Source organism: Toxotes jaculatrix, chromosome 21 (assembly GCF_017976425.1).
Source record: "Toxotes jaculatrix isolate fToxJac2 chromosome 21, fToxJac2.pri, whole genome shotgun sequence".
In the NCBI taxonomy this organism is placed as follows: domain Eukaryota; kingdom Metazoa; phylum Chordata; class Actinopteri; family Toxotidae; genus Toxotes; species Toxotes jaculatrix.
Genome location: NC_054414.1, coordinates 16,679,537 through 16,702,773, shown reverse-complemented (window position 1 = coordinate 16,702,773; position 23,237 = coordinate 16,679,537). Strand labels below are relative to the sequence as shown.

General features: G+C 42.9%; 1 protein-coding gene across 1 annotated transcript; it reads left to right on the top strand.

The window, feature by feature from the left end:
• The first annotated feature begins 3,210 nt into the window (after positions 1–3,210).
• On the top strand, positions 3,211–22,673 carry hs3st3b1b (heparan sulfate (glucosamine) 3-O-sulfotransferase 3B1b). Its single transcript, XM_041029333.1, has 2 exons — positions 3,211–4,047; positions 19,592–22,673. Exons 1-2 carry the CDS (start codon positions 3,467–3,469, stop codon positions 20,208–20,210), a joined length of 1,200 nt encoding a protein of 399 aa, XP_040885267.1. The 5' UTR covers positions 3,211–3,466; the 3' UTR covers positions 20,211–22,673.
• The last annotated feature ends 564 nt before the right edge of the window (positions 22,674–23,237 follow it).

The window sequence follows — 23,237 nt, the reverse complement described above, 5'->3', positions numbered from 1 at the left end:
TCCCACGCTGATACAAGAGAAATTATTTACGTCTAAATAATGAAATTATCATTATTTAGATGTAACTGTGAAAGTGCTGGGCAGGTTTATCCTCAGATTTAGACGTGGGAGTTGTTCAAAAACTCATTTAACTTAATTTAAACCAACAAGTGGAATTTTTAAAGCCCACCTCCTTCACTCAAAACTATGTTCGACTTTGTGTAACTTCACTTGGATGTTTGAGCTTCGCTGAGCAGAATTTCTACAGCTGTCAAATTTATTTTCCCAGGACAGAAAAGTTTCAAGTGCTCACCTCAGATCTGAGTTTAAGATGTGTGTAGTTTGGAAGCCGTTCACAGATGCAGCTTACTCATGTGTGATATGGAAACATTTTGCATCCAACAAATGAAATTATTTGCAAGTTCACAAAATTCTTGATTTTTCAGTGAGGGAGGAGAAGTGGATTTAAATTTAAGACTTGGTGAAACCAAATCAGACACGAATTATTACTGAAAGCAGAGTAGGTTTGAAACATGTCTGGAGGCGATCTTTAAGTATTTTGCTCACTGTGTAACTTGGTAAATCATGCAGAGACCACAAATGGCAGTTTACTACTAAATTATTAGACATTTTGTTCTTTAGATTTATCCCTTGTGCTCTTCTGCAGGATGAAGAAAAACTTCAGAAAGTCTTTGTATTATTATTTCATAGGACAATAATATTTCATGAGCACTCTTCCCCGTTATTGCACTCCTTTCCACGCATGAAAACATGGAGGTTTCTCTCTTCCCCTTTGCTGATATCAGTCATTAAATCATTTATGTTATTTGCCCATTCAGTGTGAGTCTGAGCTTTGGTGCCAGAGTCAACAAACCAAAGAGCCAAATATGCATCTGTAAACACGAGACAGTCCCCAAACAGCAATCTGCAGCCTGCCCCAGTGCTGGAGCTTTAATATCGACACTGACTCTCACATCACAGGGAGGAACACTGTGCAACAGATCGGATTCCAGGACTCTTCAAACCAAGCAATGAAATCTCAGGATGACGGATGACCTCTGGCCTCTCCTCAAAGGTTGGCTGTTGCAAAATAGAATCCAAAGAGCTGCAGTAATCCTAAAGCAATATTTGGCTGAAACTATACAACCACCACAGTGAAACTACAGGTCCCTGTAGGAATATTAGACCAAAAAAAACAAAAACAATATTGTTATTAACCCCACAAACACAAGCAACACGTTCTATTTTCCTCGTGATTTTTTCATGAGGAAAATAAACATTTTTAATAACACACAAAAAGACAGATCTCCTCTTCGAAGCTCTCCGTTTTTTACGTGAGAATTTGGCCTCGGTCTCGATCCGGTCATCTCTCCACATGTACTGACTCAGGCCTTTATTTCGGCCTGACCTTCTCTGCGTTAATTGCAGCCAAACCTAGAACAGAAAAGCCTACATGTTCATTTGCAGTACAAATAGGTCTAAGTGGATGTTTTACACATTTCAGCCTGTTCTGTGGGTCGGTTTTAAAACACGGAAAACACTCTGACAGTGGGTCCGTTTCATAGGCGGCTTAAGTTACCGAGGTTTAAATTACAGATCTGTTTTGAGTCATCTCCAGTCTCAGATGAAAAATATTCGCTGCAACTTTCTTTTTTTCTTCTTCTTCTTCTTCTTCTTCTTCTTCTTCTCTCCCTCTAAATTGGAAATTAAGTGCATATTCCCAGAGCTGAGCTTTTTTATTCAGAAGGTTTGCAGGGTTCTTTAAGTGTCCTCAGATATTTGGAAAAATGTTTTTTTTTTTTCTTTAAAAGAAAAAATACAGTGAACAGCCTTCGTTTGGAAGATGACTGCATCAAAAACAAACATCAAAGCTTTGGGACATGTTTTGGTCCGTTTGAAAGCTGGAGACTCTGGAGACAGGCTCTCTTTGCTGTGACTAAAGTCATATTTTTCGAAGTAAAATTCACTCAGTGTTTTTGAGACGAAGAAAAAAAGCGATTAATAAATGTGGGCTGTTCATTAATTGGACTCTTTTCTGCTAATTTGCGGCAAGGATTCTCAAGTGTAGAAGGAGGCCTTTATCCCGCAAACAAGACAACAACACCACGACGAAGCCGTGAGAGCAGGATATTACTGCCACGAAGTCCATTTATTTATTTATTTTTTAATAATATCCAAAGAAGTAGATTCGCGGTTCACAAGAGCACGAAAATGGATTTAACCTGTTGAATAAGCGATTTCAACTTTACACCAGCACGTAGTTTCTTTTATTTTATCCGTGGACTGACACGATCTCAGCAGCGTTTAGATTCATACGCAAAAACAAAGCTGGACAACTACAGAAAGTTAAGACAAGTTAAGGGAAAATGTAAAAGTAAATAAATAAATAAATAAATAAAGTAGTCCTTGTGCATTACTAGTAATATAGGAATTGTTGGTATTATTATCATTATTATTATTATTTAGAATTATTTATCATTAGCAATAAGTCAATTTGTTATTGTTTGTTTAGGCATATTTTTTCCAGTTTTAATAGTTACACACAGTGCACAAAATTATAAGTAATTACATACATACATAAATAAAACAATGAACTTTTATTATTAACGATCTTTCTAACTTTGTTTTTCCATGTTTGGATTGATTCATTTTAAGAGTCTGCACTGAAAACTGTGACCTCTCCACTGCTCCTCGTTCAGCGTCAGTAATAAAATCAAACTATTTCATTTCGTTTTAGGTCCGTTTCAAATCACAACACCTCTGCTGATAATGTAGGCGGGTCTGTTAGCAAATGATTTTCCGTGGCGTCTTCTCTTATCACAGCTGTGATCATTGCATTTATTTGGACATTTATTTTGTTTATTGAACAATCCAAAGTTGGCACAAATAAGCTGAAATGTGTAAAACGTGTCAGAGTAAACTTGCAGGAAAATGCAGAGTCGTCTAAAATCACAGGAATAATCCGCCCGGACATGAGAAACTTCACTTAATTGGCCTTTTTGCCCAATAAGAAAGTTTTCCAAACTCTCAGCACAGTCCCGTGCACACGCTCCAGCTACACACCGAGGAGCCCACCCAAGCCTCCCTCTGATTGGCCCGCGCCTCTCCACAAACGGCTGCATGTTCGTCTTCCTCGCAGCTTTATTGGCTGCTGCTGCTGTCACTCTCCCGCTTCTCTCTCTATAAGGTCTCCTGCTCCACCAGCAGCTTTAACGAACCTGAGATGAGCGCGGAGCAGCAGCCCGGTGAGCCTGTCGCAGCTCAACCACTTTCCATATTCTAGCCATAACTATGATGAATAATTCCTCAATGCCGTTTCATTCCTGGATATACCGTTTTCTTCGATTATATTTAGATTAGTATTTTTGTTTTATTTATTTGAAGTTTTTAGGTGAGCATGTGCGTAATTTTGCGAGGATTGCCGAGGTGCCACCGGGCAGTGAGTTAGGCAATATGCGCCGCTGGGATATGATCAACCGTAAGGCTTATGGAATATAGCCCGGTTTGTCACAGCCTGTATGCCCTCTGGTCCAGCCCCGTGAAGAAGAAACTAATACTACTCAGCATCATGTTTTTAGTCTGGGTATACATGCTGTACTCCTGCGTGGGGTACTGCTCCACCATGCCAAGTTTGGTGGTGGACAGTTACCGGGGCAAGGAGACTGGTTCGGCGCTGGGCAAGAGGACAGAGAGCAGCAGGACGGACCTGGTGTCCAGACTGCTGGCCAAACCTCAGCCGTGGGAGGATATAGAGAGCGACTACGAGGAGCCGTCCATCAGGACCGCTGCGTCCAGAGACCTGCTCAATAACGAGCTGGAGACGGACAGAGCCGACGAGTGGGACGAGATGCGGGGCGAGCAGCAGAGAGCCCCGGAGCCCAGCGCCCTGTCCAGCTTCTCCAACGGCTCCGGGAGCAAGAAGCTGCCGCAGGCGATCATCATCGGGGTGAAGAAAGGAGGGACCCGGGCGCTGCTGGAGTTTCTCCGGGTGCATCCAGACATCAGAGCCGTGGGAGCGGAGCCGCACTTCTTCGACCGCAACTATGAGAACGGGCTGGAGTGGTACAGGTACAACCAGTTCATTTAGCTCTGCTGCGGCTGGATGATGATTGAATGTGTCCAGAAAACAAAATGTGACTTGGGGACATTTTAGATGATTTTATTACTCCATAAAGCAGATTTATAGAGGAATTGGCAGCGCAGAGCTCCTCAGCAGTTATACTGATATTGATCAGAAAGCCAGCACCGCGGGTCAAATCTTTATTGTTTTAAATTTATTTGAGTGTTTTGTCTTTACAGAGAATTTTGTAGGTTTCTTTATTCATTCCCTCAGTAACATTAACACCGTTTAATACAACCGGACAAGCGAATTTACCCCAAACTGCTTTACAGGGACATTTGGATCCCGTAAAATTAGACCAAATTTAGATGGTTTTTTTTTCTTTTCTCTACAATCTTTATCCAGTAACTTTGGAGCTTATTCCAAACTGACCTTATCAAGCCAAATAAACACTTTGACCTCTGCTTTGCTCTAGGTCCATTTACGCTTTAGGCTGCTGGCTCGCATAGATTATGCCTTATTATTAACATGTGTTAATTTCTGGGGATGATAGCAAACGGATTTTATCGTGTATATATATATTTTTTAAAGTATTGACTTGTGTCACACTGAAGCTGCTTGGAGATTACAGTCAGCCTGGCCTGTTTCTGCGATGTGCAGTGATCTCTGTTGGACACAGAGCAACATTGCACCTTCGCAGCGATGATTCCTCGGGGTTTTCTGTCAAGTTAAATTTGACTTTAGATGTTTTGTGTGTTTTGTTACGAACACGATCCGTTTTACATGTCATTTATTAGGAGCAGGGCTTTGCTTTATAGTCAGGTTGTGCTGGTTTCAGCTCTCAGTCACCCAGTGTTACTCTGTCTGACAAAACCTGACCCAGCAGACAGTTTTATACTTAACTGCAGTGCATTGTCATATAAGGATTAAGGTGGAAGGCGCAGTTTGCACAAATCTGACCGATCCCAGCGTAAAACCATTTTTGATAATTAAAAGAGAGATTATCACAGTGATTTCTTCTTGTAGAATATTTAACTTAATACGTTTTTAGAACCTGAGAGGTTTGAAGGCGTTTGGACCATTCTTATGTCAATGGGCTCCGCAGGCCCACGCATCTGCAAGACAAAGTGAGGATCCTCCTCTGAACCAAATCAGCAGCAAAAACCGTTTAACATCCTCAGAGGTCGACAAACTAACATTATCCTGTCATTTACATCACAAAGCGTTAATTTAACGAGCTGAAGGACACCAGTTAATGATCACCCGCAGTCTGTTATAAAATAAAACGAAAAGAAAGTGATTATATTTTGCAAATCTCCCTCCTGCTTTTTAAATTTGTTTTTAGCGATAATCTTATCTAAATAATATTAATGCTGAATCAGACTGCTCATTGTTTCTTCATCGTAACCTACAAATAACCAAGGACAGATAATGGCTAATAAATTGCCGAATCAATTTATTGATTATCTGTTGGAATTCCACTTAAAATCGGCTGATTTCCTCCTTCCATTTCCTTCATGTCAAACTTTAAAGTGTCAAGTCTTGAGCTTCTAGTGCGGTGAATGCGCAAGTTTCACAAAGATTTATCTGAAGTTAAAACCGGAAAAAACTTATCAGACAAATTCATTAAAAATGAGTCTGGAATTAACGGATTTTGGCTCATGCTCTTATTCTGCGCGTTAAATATGCAAGACCTCGAAGAGGGCCCCAGCACTGATCCGCATAATGAAAAAAAAAAGAGCCGAGTGGAGAACCCAAGTGTTGGCAGCATTCGAAATAAAGACGCTGCTCCTTGATTTGTGCGAAGTTTTGTGTGCCTGCTTTGATAGAAACAAAGATTTACTGAAGGCCTTTGGGTCTGAGTTTGTTGGAAAGCTGTTATTTAACCCGACTTCCACCTACTGTGTTTCCAATTTTTCTGGACCGGACAGGGACTTGTGGAAAAGTGCTGTCTGCTGGTTTTTCGACCATGAAATTTAATACTTTTTCAGCCATGTAAAGAAATCACGACTCAAGGTTTTTCTGTTGAGATAGAATTGAATACAGTGTCTGAAGCTAAAATCCCGTTTCACTAATTTCTTTCCCCCTCACAGCTCACACATACAGAAGGACATAAAGAATAATGGTGGTGTTTTATTTTATTTTTTTATCATGCACTGAAAACAAAAGTTACTTGTGAAAACCTCAGCAGTTTGCAATTTTAGATGTTTTTTGTCATATGAGGCACTTTGTGCTTCAACAGGAAATCTAAACGGTGGTGGTCATGCTATGCAAAAATCCATGAACTTGTTTGTCTCTCATAGAAGTCCACCCAGACTGGGTTTTAGAACAGTTAAATCTGTCTTGTCATACTTTTATGAGGGAGCTGCAGTAAGAAACGTACATCTCAGTGAAACAGCTGGTGTAAGCAGTCCCTATAGTTTAAGAAAAAAAAAAAAGTTTTTAGTGCTTCTTTTTCTCAAGCGAGGATGGATGTGGAAAGGAAATCACACTGCACTCACTGCTGATCCTCCGAAGTTTCCCGTTAGGACCAGATACTGTGGAGAACTCGTAAGACAACACTGGAAAGTCCTAGATAGGCAAAAATTGCATGGCATTGGAATTTATTCTGTGGGAATATGATCGGATCACAGTCAGGGTCATTTATGGAGGCGGTTATAGATGGTTGTGTGTGTGTGTGTGTGTGTGTGTGTGTGTGTGTGTGTGTGTGTGTGTGTGTGTTTGTGTGTGTGTGAGTTGAGCAACTCACCTCTCCCTGTTTGTTCATTTGCACAATCTCTCTGCCATCCAATACTGTAACTAGCTTGCACCATCATTGCCTCTCCCAATGGACACGCATTCAGAGCTGGAATTCCACCAAGTAAATGCAGCCATAGAGGGAGCAGAAAAGAGACAGACAGAGAGACAGAAAGAGACAGAGAGAGAGAGAGAGAGAGAGAGAGAGAGAGAGAGAGAGAGAGGAGTTTCAAAATGAATGGAGGTGGCGATAACAAGTTTTATTGTGGATTTCTGATGCACTTTGACAGTTTTTATTTGTGCCAAAGACAAACACATGATTCATGCTTTTGACCGAGGGGTCCTTGTATCAGGAGGTACACATTTCCACAGTGAGGTCATGCATGAACTGGCCCCAAGGAACACACACACACACACACACACACACACACCCACATAGAAAGAGAGAGTCAGAGCTCGACAGGCCAGTGTGACTGAATGTGAACAGGAACATTGGTTCATTATTTCTCAGTTTCTGTTTGCACCTGTTTGGTGGCGTGGTGAGAGTGCGACCGCTGTTATCTGGTGGTGATAAGTAAAAAATGTCCTTATCTTTAGCACATACATTAATGGCAAATACAATGAGTTAATTCCCAAAAAGACAAATAACCCGAGCACAGTATATCTCAGGGTCAGCAGTGTGAGCCTCTTGTAAAGCAACAATATGAGTCATGTTGTATATTTTTAAATTTGCTACCTTGCAGCTTGTGGCAGTTCGTTAATGAAGTGAGCACATTTTTGCACTTTTCCAAACAGAAGATACAAAGTGTTTTACAAAGAGAAATAGGAGATAAAAGGTGAAGGAAGAAGAGTAGAAACCACCAAATATAAAGTTTTAAAATCACAAAAAAAAGCCAAAGAAAACAAGTAAAACGTGCAATAATTTCACTTCTTTTAAAAATTCAGTTACCTTTGGTTTTAATTTAGCAGCTCCACTTAAGATTGTCAGTGTTTGTATGTGTTTAACCATGTATTTTCAGTACGTTTGAAATGACACGACACTTTGAAATAAACCGCAGAAAGTTAAAAGTTTACTCTGTCCACATTCCTGCCCTTTTCTCAAATGAGAGGTATTTTATTTACTCCTAACTCTTGTTGACTGCAGCCCTCATCTCGTCCTGTCAGTCTGTGGTGCATGTCCCTCTCTTCATATTCCATTTAGCCCTATTGGCTATGAAGGGGCTTTGATATATAATTACTGTACTGTGGTTTTGCTGTCGTGTCGTGGGCTCCGGTCTTAGCTCGCTGTCAGGGCCCGGCAGTGTTGACGCTGTTGCTCCTCCCTTGGACTGGCTTTAGAATTAAACAAGAAGCTTAGGAACATGCTGGAGAGAGCATAGTAATGGAGTTTATGGTGTTATGGTTGTACTGTTGTTGCAGTTTATTTCTGCTGAAATGTATCAGAGATGGTCTGTCATTTGTTGATCTTTGTACTAGGACATTTTCAAGGTAAAAAAAAAAAGTGTGTCTGGTATAATCTGAGATAAAACACTGTGTAGGTAAACAGACTAAAAGCTACTTACAGAACAAAAGGACAAGTGGAGCATTGTTGAAATGAGGGCTACTGAAAAAAAACCAAACATGTTCCGCTATCAGACTTGGGATGCTTACGGAAGTCTGTCCTGTTTGAAAGCCATTATCTAACGGTCAGTCCACCCCCACTGGTAGTTCTTTAGCCAGAGTCAGACTGCAGCTCCTGGCCATGACAGGGACAGTTCTGGATGGGTGCACGTCCTTTTATCTGCTCACCACAGGGGTGCTCCGATTTCCATGCAGGTGACCCATCCACTCTCTGTTGTCACTGACCTCGCCCTCCTTCCTTCCTCTCAATGGCAAAAGAGGCCGCCTGGTTCTAAAGGGCGCCAGTGAAAGGCATTAGACCAACAAAACATCGACTGCTGACGTTTGCGTACATGAAAAAAGCAGTAGGTATAGAAAAGTGTTCTTCGTGCGATGTATACACTGTGTGATTGTGACAGGCTCAGCTGTGAAGTCACAAATAATTTTCATCTCGTGTCACAAAAGAAATGAAACGCTCGGACAGGCTACACAAATGTCGCCATGGCCTGGCTCCTCTGGGAGAGCTAGTATTGATCGGTCAGGCCTGATTGGAGGTAATGTGTAGAGATGGGTTAAGGGCCTGTGACTGGGGTCAGACCCACGTCTGCTTGCTGACAGGATCTGTGCGTTGACCATCTGCAGAGCTACAGAAAGCTTCTGGAAGCCATGAGCCCCCACTGGGGATTTTATAGCTGTTCCCTGCAGAAAGCTATAGTATGACAGTGTTTAGGCCTGCTGGGTGATGTAAATGAGGATGATTTTATTGGCTTTGTTTAGTTTTAAAACTCTGTACTTGACATAATCACTGAGCGCTGACACTTTAAGTGACTCTAACTCAGTTAAAGTTCTGGAGAGGACAATGTTGAATTCAGATGATTAGATACTTTGGCGCTCTGATTGTTTCCTGATTCCTGGAACTCCACAGCTCCTCGGGGACTGAGCGCCCGGCCAGCCAACCGTACAGCTGACAGCAGGTTCACATCCTCCGCTTAAGTCCTCAGCTGTAGCGGCCAACATAAAAACAAGCAGTTTGAAACTGTTCCTCCGTGTTGGCTAAACTTCCTCCCTCCCAGTTCCTCCCCCAAACATCATCCTCAAATCCCTCCCTTATGAACCGCTTTTCTCCGTTCTCCAGCTGTGCACTTGCGCTGCTGGTGCGTAAGAATAGTGTCACATGTCATGCTCGGTTCGTCCAATCCTGGGCGGGGCTCGCTGCAGGCCTCGGTGACCACGAGTGGCCCTCTCCCACAGAAGCCTTTGGTCAGCATAGAGGGACGGAGGCCCTCTCTCCCTGCTGCCTAAGCTGGCATGGCCCATCTGAGAATAGAGAGTAACCGGGGGGTGGAGAAACAGTGAAAAGGCGGCTTTCATCCCCAAATTACGACCGGTTAATTGTGAAAGAGGAGACCTGTGAATAGAGGAGTGGCTGCTCTGCACTGTGGCAGCCTGCCCCCCCCCCCCCCACTCCTCCTGATGGTGTCCAGTGAACACTACCCACACCAGTGAGGACAATATGGCTGCCACAGACAGGAACCTCCTGCTGGAGCTGAGGATAAAAGCCACAGAGCTTGACAGGAACTTGCTGTCAAACATTCACACACTCCTGAATTCACACGGTTGACGCAAACAGAAAAACACGGGCACACGCATTCATTTTAGAAAGTGTGGATTATTGTTTGTGCTCATTCACCCCGGCAGAAGACTCATGTGACTGCTGTTACAGTATGTCTCCGCTTCTGAGCGCTCATTTATGCTCTCCTCCCTAAGGACGGAGTCAATTCAATTCAAGATCGACAACAATGAAATACTTAAAGAGAAGTCTAATGGAGTAGTTTTGGAGGAAGAAAGGAAGCATAGGATGTGGAAAGCTGCGCACAAACCCTCCCTCTGTGCAACGTGTGAATTGGGCCCTTTTTTAACAAGGTGATAATTTGGATGTTGTTACACATGTCAGAACAAAACCAGACATCCTCCCTCCAGAGTTAATGGTCATTCATCGCTGCTAAATAAACACTCTTTAGCACATTAAGAAGGTTCCCCTGGAGGATGAGAGAGAGAAAAAAAGACTCGAATTATGGTTTTGTTAATCATTTGCTGTTACTCTTGTTAAAGATAGTCAGGGAACTCCGAACTGCTTCCCAAAGAAAAGAACGAAAATTGTAGTTGGGGAGAAAGTGGAGGAAGAGGAGAAAGTGATGACAGTAAACCTGTAAAGCTTCACTTGTCCCAGGTATTAAGTCCCAGAGGTAGCCATTAGGGTGCTGGAGAGTGTGACTGCCTCTGGGAGAGCAGAGGACACACACACATACAGAAAGAGAGAGAGAGCGACTGAGGTCTCCTGAGGTTTCCATTAGCCTGGCAGTAAAAGAGCAGAGCTCATTAGAGGCCCTGAGTTGTCTCTCTGCACCATGGCTGCTCGACACTAGTCACTCTCTCCATTTAGATGAACTCCCAGAGCTGCTGGGCTCTTCCATAAGAGCTGTAAGAACACTTCAGCTCAAATCTAAGACAACCTGACCAAACTCAGTTCAACTCCAATTATGTTCCACCATGTGTAGTTTTTCACTCCCTTGTTTAACTGATTGGAATCCACGAGCAGTCCTGGAAACCGCACTCGGTATCTTTGGAGGCATAAAAATTACTATCAAGATGCTACGTTTATGCTCTTTACATTGTACGAAACAGCAATTTTTTTGGCAGACGTCTGAGCTCTGGATGTGTACCGACAAGAAAAAAGAAAAAAGCCGAGTGGATATCTTGTGAAAAAGAAAAAAAAACTGTTTAGCTGTTGAAAAGGTTTATAAAAACAAACATCCCCTGAAGTCTTCTGGCCAAGGGGTGACATGTAGTATACTCTGGCATTTCTCAAATACCTTTTTTTTTTTTTTTTTTTGCGCCTTCTCTCCGTTTTCTATCTACTCCCTTCAAAAAATAGCTTGTCTTCCTGGCACAGAGTTAGAGCAGATCCTGTTTCACTTATAACCAAGAGGCTTACTGATAGAGATACAGCGGAGGGGTGAAAACATTTGTCATCATCCTCCACAACCGCCTCCCTGAATGAAATAACGGAACCCTGAAACCAAACTTCGAGCTGCGATGTCTGCTTTTGGCAGGGCTTCGCAGCAGAAATGGTTAAATCTGTGCCTGTTGTTCTTAACAGCAATTATCTTGTCTTCAGGGCGCTCAGAGATAATGTAGGAGACAACATCTAGGCTGAAATCCAAAGAAAACTTGAAGGACTGCCTGAGGATTGCTGCTGCCACTCTTTCCATCTCTGAATAGAGCAGGTTAATTGTCACGACTGGTGTTATCGTTACTCAATTTAGCTAATTATACGTTAGCTCGGGAGGCGGGCTGTCTTCAGGAATTTGTAAACCATTAACCTGCAACAACAGCTGCAGTGTGAAGTAATTGAAGCTAAATAATGTCCCAAACTCACAGGAAGACGGTTCTCTGCTCACTGAGTGACATACAGTAGAGAGGAATTCCCCTCGTTCTCTCACACACACTTTGTAGTTCACCTGTCTTCAAAAAGGTGTGCAGGCAGTTACGGATGACAGCCGATTCAAACAGGATGCAAAGTAGCTTGCTTGCTCCCTCTCACTCGTTCTGTATGTGTGTGTGTTGTGACTGTCTGTGCGTCTAGGGAGTGGGGGTAGTGGCATGTATGTTCTTCTCGAGTCTGTTTCATCTTTTATTCATCTTCGCTGTAGCTAGATCAAGGAGTCATGCGCCTCTTGGTGCATGTCAAGTGTCAGGAAATCAGTCAGAATGGCTGATTCTGCCTGCACACCCACACAACAACACCAAGAAACAAAAACCTAAACAAATTCTGGGTAATATCGCCAAGTGGTGGATTTCAGATTGTGCGTGCGTCTGCTGGTGAGAGTGTGTGTGGCATGTTTGGCGCTGAGGCACACAGAGTGAGTAGCCTGATCGCTGTGGCAGTGTAAGGTGACTCATCTTGTATCACATGTCAGACAAAGCGTTGAGATGTTGTGCTAACTGTTACCAAAACGATGGGATCTTTCACTTCTTTTAGGCCAGAAAAATGAGGCGACATCTTGGAATCCCTGAAAAAAGAAAAGAAAAAAAAAAAAAACGGCACTTCTCTAGACATGCTGTTGCACATTCATGAGAGGAAGGGAGGAGGTATTTCTACTTTCTACCCTCCACCATCCCTTTCACCAACTCCTCTGTTTTATTTATACCACATGGTGGGCTCCCTCGCTTTCACTGCAGGGTTATTAACACTCGGTAATTCCAGGCAGTCGTCTATGGCCACAGGCCGATGCGGTTCCAGGCCTGAAAAACCCTTATGGCTCCACACATTCCTGCGTTGTTTTTCAAAGGTGCCAAATAGCAACAAATATACTTTAAAACACATTTTCCCAGTTGGAAAAATGAGCGTTACTTATTGAATTGAATAATTTGTGCTAGTCACGCCTCCGCGATGCTGCCCATCACAAGGCGACCACAATGATAGAACAGTAGAATGTCTCAGCCTCACTTAAACATTTTCAGGACATACAGAGGGGAGCTGTGGCTGGGGGTAATATGTCGTTGGGGTGTCTGACATGTAGTCCATGACATTATATGTGGTGGTTAGCTCTCTATTTATTTATTCTACTTTACTAGTGTCTGATGTTGCCTCCAAAACCAGACTGGGTATGAGCCCGAAACCAATCTGGATGGTCTGTGACCGCAAGGCCGACTCCCCCTCTCTCCCTCTTTCTGTCTTTTCCTCCCTCTTTGACTCACATTCTCTCTGTCAGTCACTCTCCCTCTCCTACACACGCTTTTACACACACTCAGGCTGTAAGAGACGGTACGATAAAAAATGCTCCACTCTGCCGAGGCATGACTCCCTGATTCCAGTGAAAAATGATGAATGGACGGGTTGCATTGGTCGGGTTAACTGTTGTGTTTGCGTGGAGGGTCAGTAGATTCCCAGGCTGCTCTGACATAGTGCAGCTTCTTGATGGAGTTAAGGGTCTGGGAACTGCATTTATCAACCAGACCAGGGCTCAGAGTTTGGGCGTCAAAGTGTCACTGAGCAAGAAACAAGGGCTCCTACCAGTTTGGCCATTCCACCCAGTATATGTTACTCTGGAAAAGCTTAAAATGGTGCAGCTTCATTATACTCTGACCTAAGACCCTGTGAAATGTTTGTCCATTTATCTTAGACTCCGTTATTTCCCTCTTGATAAAGACTTTATTAAATGTTCTTCATTAAATGATTTACATCCGTATCAACACCCAAAGCTGTTAAAGGAAACCTTCTGTATTGTATTTGTGTTATGGATCAAGCTTTTTGGATTTGTTGTCTTTAGAGTAGGTGGATACACGGTAATTAGGTCTCTCTTTGTCCCCATTTTTTTTTTTCGTATTAGTAGATGTGTAGATTATCTGGTCTGTGTCAGATATCCAATACAAGAGTCAGAGATATGGCTACACTGATCAACAGCTACTGATCTGAACCAAAGTCCTCACTATCCCGACCTTCTTTGTTTACAAGGACGTTGCACTATTGAAGATACTAAATTTAGACGGTTGACACTGACCTGGGAACCGTGGTAAACAATACCCAGACTGCAGTACAAAAAAAAAAAAAAAAAAAGGGAACTAGCCAAAATTTAACCAGTGTCTAAAGGGTTTATCTAGTCAAGCGTTCATACTGACAGGCTCCTTTTGACAACAGCATTCCCAGTAATCTAGAGGAGGAATTTAGCCCTCGTCTTTCTAGCAGCATGATATGCACCATCCCATGCTGGGCCCCGCCATCCAGGTCTGAGCGTGTGATACTAGGCCAGCCTGCATTATTAATCCTTTTAGCAGACAGATGATTCAGAGGGGCTTCCACTCAGCCACCTTCCTGAGTTTCCAGTGACACCATTATTCAGTGGACCCTGTTAATTTGAAACCTCTGGCTCGGGAGGTGCACTGACAGTTGACTCTGATCGGGTTGATGAAGCTGTCGCATCACTTAGGGTTCATCATGAGGCAAGTTTTGAGTGTTAAGTTACACGCATGTGTGAAAGATACAGCTCACGCAGATATGGAGACGTACTCAACAGCAGGCGCAAAGGTATGCCTGCTTTATGGCACCCAGATACATATCAGCACAAAACCAGAGACATATAAGATACAGATACACACAGCACATCCCGTCAGCACACACTCCTGCGAGATCTCAGTTTTAAGCAGGGATCTCTGGCTCTTCTCAGCCAGGAAATGAACTGTCAAAAAGCTCTAAGTGGCCACATACTAACACCTGGACTCTGCTCCAAGTGCTTGAAAGAGAGACCAGATGAAGCTTCTGTAACTGCAGCCGGGGCTCTTCTCCCGCTCTGCATCAGAGTGGCCCGACCGAATGCGCCATAAACCATCTTCTTTATTCTTTTAATTTACAGCCAAAGCCATGCTCTGTGGTCAAATATAATGTCAGACTCCAGGCGCAGTGGAGTGTATTTCAAAACGTCTGGTTCAAACATGCTTAAATGCTACTTTGAAAGTACTCGGTGAGCCAGCAGAGGCGCACATGCCTGCCTCCCTCAGTAGTAGCCATAGAGTGTGTGTGTGAGTGTGTGTGTGTGTGTGTGTGTGTGTTACATAAATATGTTGCTTACTGCAGTTCCATTTCATAGCATGTTGGCTTCTCCTACTGTGAGCTGAGAGCTCTGAAAGGGAACGCTGCTTTTATTTACCAGTGACTCATCCATTAATTTATGCAGTGAACTCTCTCGTATCTGCATGCATCATCTACCATCCTTTTCATAGGTTTTTTTTTAAAAGCACCAGGAATTTTTACAGTATCAAACCTCATGCATTGTCTTGTTAAATATAAAATGCATGCCTTTTGCTTGAATTTGCACATCACACTCAAGTGCTTGTTGGCTCAGGGGTTGAAGGATCAAATTTAGAAAATGTTCAGCTATGAACGAACAAGTGGCGGCTAAGATCCTTATCATCCAATAAGGAAGAAAGATGTTTCTTTGTATTTCCTAAAAATGCGTCCACATCCAACACATTGGTTCATGTGAAGGGCTCTAGTAAGAGGCCCTTGGAAAAGAAAGGGAGCCTTTCAGTACTTCTTCCCTTATTTGCTCCCTCTCCTCATTTCCACTTATGAAGTGTCACTTTGCTGTCAGACCTCAAGGCCTTATTGCCCGGGGTCAGAGGAACTTTGGGGATCAATGGGAAAGAGAACGGGGTGAAAAGTGGAGTTTGGAGACTGTGGAGAGTTTTAATGTAAAGCAAACTCAGGTTTTCAGCAAGTAGTTCGTGTTTTGTTGATAAAGAACGTCTGTGTGATTTCCCAGAGGAGCTGATTTGTTTGATTTTCTCCCTTTGGTTTATTCAGCCAGGTTAATCCATCGTCTACTTAGAGCTACTTACAACACTGTTAAGTGTATGTTGTTGTTTTGGATGGTGTTACCTCCCACGGGCAAATAGCACTCGCTCCAGGGTCTTCAAGCCATAGAAACCAGACACCTTTAGCTTTAAATGCCCATAAGGGTAAAGCCACACCCTCCCTACAGCGGTGGATACAAAATGCCCTCTGATTTGTCTGTATTCAAATAAACAAACCCTAATTTGAGATTCAAATGCTTTCAGCATCCAGACATGTGAGACAATTGAAAATCTTTTGTATCAAAAAGAAAATCGACAGACACATGCCAAATAGCTTTTTCCTTTTGTCTATGAGCAAACTAGTCATTTTGTCAGGGATGCTGTGACGCAGACAGCTCAGTGGCAGCCCGTTATCATCAAATCAAACGTGACAGGAGGGAGGCAGACGCATCAGACAGAAATAACCCTTTTCCTGCCTGCCATTTATCTCCAGCAGGATGAGGGCTCTTTAAAACACAGGCCAAAGGGCCACTCCGTCGGGCCCCTGTTTGATGCCGTCATGTCACATGGGCTTCTGCTTTGTGTCTTATCACTGTTTTTGGCATGTCTTTCAACTTGGAAATATTCTCAATGGACAAAGGTGCAGAGAGACAGAGAGAGACGGAGAAAAAAAAAGTCTACAGACACATATTGTGAAAGTACGAGGAGGCGATGAAGTAGTTTTGCATCATTAAATTTGAGGTCAAGTTAGTTATTTACAGTTTTTACTGTTACTTCCCACATTAAACAGCAGATGTCTGTGGAGCTGTTGGTATCTTAGGCTTCAGTTTTACTCCCTTGTGGACTCACACACAGAGTTGTAGTGGTTCATGTGCAGTCACAACAAATTGGTGGGTACACAAAAGTCCACATAGAGCCTCACGTACACCCTCTGATTTCGAAATTTACGTCACTTGATCCCTAGCGGACCCTCACAAACTCGCGGATGCAGAAACTATAACACTAGCTTAAGGGGGAGAGGGTGATGTTTGCAGGGCAATTTTGGCACACATTCTACTTAAGAGCTCTCCAAAAGGCTTCTCTCACTTGAGGTTGAGAGAGATGGAGAAGTGCTCCACTCCACAGCCCTCGATAGGCACCCCCATCTCCTCCTCCTCCTTCTGCCCCCGACCCCGCCCCCTCTGCCCTGACCACTGCCCTGCTCACCCCTCCGCTCAGGGACAATGGCTCACTTTCAAAGAAAAGCAGGAAAAAAGAGGAGCCCAGTGTCACAGAATTGCCTGTTTGCTGACAGAATCTTTAAAAGCAGCACCTCATAAATCAAAAAAGAGCATAATAGGCATTGTTTCTCCAAGAGCTACTTGTCCCACTAAAATTCCCCTCCTCTCCTCGCTTTTCTCTCTTCCTGCCTTTTTTTTTTTTTACTTCTTTGGCAGAAAGAGTGGGCAAAGTCAGAGGTGGAGATTTTTTATTAGGGGGGCCTCTTCTTGCGGATTTGGCGCTTTTTTAGGGGTTTCCTCACCACTTTCTTTCTCCCTCGCCGTCCAACCATCCCCTTGTTTTATGCTCCTGCAACCCCCAACACTTGATTTTTTTTTTTTTTTTTTAAGGTTTCCCTGAGCTTGGATCAGCATAATCTATCACTATGCACATTGTAACTCAGGCCCTCTCCCTATCTCCATGCTCCATTGTCATGTTGAAATCGGATTAGATGGGAAGCCATTTGCCTCCTCTGTGTTGGCTCTGGACTCTTTGTGTTTGTTAGCACAAGGAATGACAAAAAGCTCGCAGGCAGTATCACCATTGTGCATCGAGAAAATGACGAGTAGCGTGCAGTTTCAGTCAAGCATGTTCGGTTTATATTCCTTGAAGACATTCAAGAGGTGCTGTATAAACAGTTTTAAATTGTGGCGGAGAATCTTGAACGTGCGTGTGCTCATAATGTGTTGTTTGCGTTCATATCTCCAGAAATGGGTTGCTGGCGGAAAGATCTGTCATGCTCTTGCATAAAACCACATGCTGTATCTGTTTTGATTCCAGTAGGCTATTAATGAGGTTTTGGAAGCAGCCTTTCTTTCCCTCCGTCTACTCCATTCAGCCTTCTGATGTGTAAGCAATCAAGAAGATATTATCATAATTAGATCACTGGCACTGCATTAGGATTACACAAATCTGCCAGCACCATTTCCATAAGGCATTTTATTGGTTACCTGACGTTGGGCATTTTCTCTTTTCCTTCACCGTTCCCTGTTTCTTGCACACAAATATGTGCATTGATGGAAAGCTGCTGTTACATGAATTAGCCATGAGCTAGATGGACATGAACCAGATTCCAGCTTTTAGAGTGTACAGTATTCTGCTGAAGCTCAGGGGAAGAATCGGGAATTACAGACTCCTGAGTGCACAGAATGTGTACAACATTGTAGTTTTGACGTCTTTTACCTTTCTCAATGTGTAAATACTCTGTGTAGGATTACACAGTATTTGAATGGGATCCACTACAATAGAACTATCTACACAATGGTGTATCAGTGCTCTAGACTTAACAACAAAGGGAAGATTCAGGATACAACAGGCTAACAGCAGTCTTATCTGTGAGAGTGGGTTCACCCTGATAGACCAGTGCCTCCTGGTTATCTCTCCCTTCCTTTATTTTTTCCTCCTTTTAGTGCTTTAAACTGATAATTTGCTTTTTTTTTTTTGCTTTGTCAGTGTCTCCCTTGGATTTTTCCTTCTTCAGCGTCTGTAATCTTCTTTTCCATTTGAAGGTTAATGTAACAAAACGCAGTGAGCAGTTCTCTCTAGTCCATAATCCGAACCCTTCCCATCCAGCCAGTACCAGAAACACATTTGATCCCATGTGCATCACACAGGCGAGTTTTCTTCCTGGTGCGGGGGCCAAAGAGGGAAAGGTGATCCACGTCCCAGTGTCAGTCAAACCGCTCTTATCGCCTCCACCATAATCTAGACTCTGTGGTTGGCCACCAATTCTGAAACCGAACACTGAGAGCGCAGAGCGCATTTACTTTCCCTTCAAAACCATTTGTTCTCAAGCACTTCTTGATTATATGTCTGCATGTAACATATCTGTGTAAGGTCCATCACCTAAAACCAAACCCACTCTTGTCAAAAACCAGATTCCCTTTCGGAAACAAGCCTCATCATCTTTCAGTGCTGTAGCATTTTTTTTTTTTTTGCAGGTCGGATAAAGGGGCGGGGCACCGTGGCACAGCTATGCCTGAGTCAGCAAGGCAGATTGAGTGTGGTTTTGTTGTTTTGTTCCAATGGCACAAAGAGGGAGGTGGATTCTGATTAAGTCTGACCACTTTGGAACATTATATCCTGCAGTGAGATTTGAGGAAAGATGAGCTCTGGGAAGACACATCAGATAATAGAATTCACACATGCTGAGAGCGAAATCATAGAAAAATGCACTGAAAGAGAGGATGCAAATTATTCATAATGAAAATCATTAAGGGGTAACAAAGCAGGGTAGCTCATAATAGAAGAGGGGGGGATTTAGCTGAGGTGGGAAAAACCCAGCTCCTAATTCCTAATATGGTTAAATTCAGGGTTGGTCATGTTTGGAAATTTCTGAAAATGTTCCCCAGTGTTTGATTATGCAGTAAATAAGGGTTTTTTGTCAGAGGTGAGATATCTTATGAGTGAGTGAGCTTGTTGATGTTGGAGAGCTGCCTGCACTAATAGGTTTTCAAGCCCTATAATAAGGCTAAACACAGTCAGTGAGTCAGTGATTACAGAACACACTACACTCCATCAACTTGATTACATTATGCAAGACCTTGCTCCACTTTACCCTTCTCTTAACCTCCTTTTTGTGTCCTCATTCACTTTTCTTCTTAGGGAGCTGATGCCCAAGACCCTGGAGGGCCAGATCACCATGGAGAAAACACCCAGCTACTTTGTGACCAGAGAGGCTCCGGCCCGGATCGCCGCCATGTCCCGGGCCACCAAGCTGATCGTGGTAGTGAGGGACCCCGTCACCAGGGCTATCTCAGACTACACACAGACACTGTCTAAGAAGCCTGACATTCCCTCTTTCGAGAGCCTCACCTTCAAAAACAGGACTACGGGGCTCATCGATACCTCATGGAGCGCCATCCAGATCGGCATCTACGCCAAGCACCTGGACAACTGGCTGCAGTACTTCCCCATGGAGCAGATCCTGTTTGTGAGCGGCGAGCGTCTGATCAGCGACCCGGCCGGAGAGCTGGGCCGCGTGCAGGACTTCCTGGGGCTCAAGAGGATCATCACAGACAAACACTTTTACTTCAACCAGACCAAGGGTTTCCCGTGCCTCAAGAAGGCAGAGGGCAGCAGCAAGCCCCACTGCCTGGGCAAAACCAAAGGGAGGACCCATCCGAACATTGACCCTGAGGTGGTGCAGAGGCTACGGGACTTCTACAGGCCCTTCAACATGAAGTTCTACCAGATGACAGGACATAACTTTGGTTGGGATTGATGTGAAAATTATGAGAGACATTTTTGTTTTTTTGTTAATTTGTTGAGAAGTTATTTTTTTTTCCTCTGTAGTTCAATGGCAAGATGTGGAGATATTGCTATATATATGTAAAATGTACAGAAATCTATTTTATAATAATTTATTTTTATTTCTAAGCAATTAATTCACTAAGCTGCCTAACCATATTTGTACATAACATCTGGCCCACATGTTGTCTCTAACATTCCTTAATTTTGAATTCTGTCGCTCCTCTCTCGTGGTCCTGTAAACTCAATGGATTTACTGGTGCTTCATAATGCAGATAATCAGCAGTAACTGAAGTGGAAACTGGCGTGGAACATGTAAAAGCACCATATTACGGGTACAGAGTCCTCACAGAGAAGTGGAGAACACCTATCCATGTGCATCCTCATTTCTAAATGCATCACACCTTTACCTTCATCTTTTTCAAACCCTGTCATTCTGAGTGTGATTCTTCTATAAAGTGTTTCACTAAAATACAAACCTTCCACTTAAGTTTTTTTTTTTTTTCCCCTCATACACTGGCATCGGCCTAAGCTGCAGATCTCATGTCCCTTTCCACTCAATAACAGTTAGATCAATAGGCCTAATTGATCCTCATTGTGTCACTCGTGCTTAAAGCATACAGCTGCCCTTTCATTCTCAGTGCTCCTGCTGCCTGCTCTAATGAATGACCCATCCATCAAATGTTAAATCCTATCCCGGACCACATAAGGGCCCATGTTAACATTATGCTAATTGGGTAAAGGTAACTGGAAGATCGATCGAGCCTCCGCTCTCTAACTCACCATTAGAAGCAGTGTTGGCTCAGAGCCAGGCTCTTGCCCTATCCATTCAGTTCAAAGGTCACACAAAGTCTCAATCAAATTTCCTTGAGCGGCATCTGATTTGTTGTGGAGAGCAGAGCTGGAGCACAGCAGGTCAGGGTGCCTATGTGCCTTGTTTTCATGGCAAGATGGAAAATCTTTGCGTGAGGTAGCAGAGGCGTATCGGTCAGAAATGGAGCATGAAGATAGAAAAGATGACAGACAAACAACAACTAGGCTTCACCTCACTGAAATAGCGCTCCTTCAAACAGAAGTCCACCAGGCCCCATCTTAGATCCCAGACTAAAGAGATCAAAGGAAGAGGAAAGGTTTTTGTGAAGCACTCTCAGCACAGCAAGAATTGCCTCAGGCAGGGTTTCATTGTCTAACCTCTCTAGTGTCATCAGAAAACCTCATGTGCCATCGTCCATGGCCTATATACTTTATGCCTTATTCACCGTCATCATCCTCACGTGTCGCATCTCTCCACAACAGATCTCAACTCTAAACTTGTTGCCAAAAAAAAAAAAACCCTTTGGGTTGATATCATGTTTCGCTACCCCCCTTCACTGCTTCTTTGTTTTTGTCTTTCTGCTTGAATTCTTGATATGCAAGAGGGAGATATTGTGTAGTTATCATTCTTTGATGTGCTGCCCCATCTCATTGCAGCGGGTGGCATGCTATTTTAAGGGCACAGGGAGACGGCCATGCTATGATACGTTATGCTGTGCTACTCTATGCTATGCATGCTCAATGTGGTGGCCATAATGAAAATGCAGGGATGACGGGAAGCGATTATCAGCGTCCAGAGGAGGGCTTCATGTGTTTAAGCGGGGCCCAGACTGAATGTACACAACCTATCCTCACACAAAATAATCCCTCAAACCAGTTTCAAAGGTCCGATTGTCACTCAGCTTTAGTTAAAGTCAAACTTGATTGTCCTTCTTTCCTTTTGAAGTTAAGGAAATGTTGTGCCTCTTTAACTATCCTATCCAACACAGTTAGCCTGCTCCTGTCATTAAAACAGATAATGACCTTAATTCAGTTTTCTCTTAGTTTCCCGTTGAAACCAGCTGCCTGGTTTAGCCTCAGACCAATGGTAGCAGGGGAGATGGAGGCTTGTTACACTGTACTTTTTGTCATGTTGTCCTTTCACTCTACCTGAGCGATGATTCTCCCAGAGGGAATTTTAAGCCTTCATCCCCCCTTCTCTCATTAGTGCAATGTTTGTTTATAAATAGCATTTACGGTGACCTGTCTAAGTGAGCTGTTGCGTTGAAGAAGGAAAGTCTGACATTTTCCCTGTAACTGGTGGAGTACTGCATTTGAATTTTGGTCAAGTTCATGTAATTGAGGGAATATCTGAAAAAAAAAAATCAAAATAAAAACTTGCACTCATGGGTTTGCTCCATGTTGCTGCATCGGTTATGGTTGAGTTTTATTCAACCTGTTTTGAGATCTAAAATGTTAGAAATGTTTGTCTTACCCACATATAATATGTATTTAGACTAGCAGATCTGTATGTACAAAAATGAGAAAGACATGTAAATCAAGTATTTTGTGGTATGTACATCAAAGGAATTAATTTTACACAATGCAAAAGCAAAATGGAACAGATGTTTCTAGATGATTAAATACTGAGCATTCATAATATTTCTTTGTATGAAGAAATAAATAAAAAAGTATATATTTTACCAAAACCTTTTGTGTCTGGCTTTTATTTGGTTGATCCACAACAAGTAATCCAAGTCCACACTCAAATTTTTTTCATGAATACTCTCCCTAAAGAAGGCATTAACTGTTTCTTTGTTGGGTTAGGATTCTCAGTTTTTTTCACAGGGAGCTGCTCAGGGACACAAATCAAAATACTGCATCTCCTCCTTTCACTGAGCTGAGACCTAACAATTCACCTGAGTGTGTCCATTTACTTGCCTCAATTTGTTTCTCACAAATAACACAAAACACACTCAAATGTGGTGCCAAATTACATTTAGACTTAAAATTGTTCTGATAACTCAGTTTTATTGGAAATATCTGCTGTCACAGAGTATTCTGGGGATTATTTAGTGTAAAAGAGATGCAGCTTCTGGATAACTCAGTTTTATTGGAAATATCTGCTGTCACAGAGTATTCTGGGGATTATTTAGTGTAAAAGAGATGCAGCTTCTGGAAAGAAACTTTGCTGCTGACATTTTAAAAT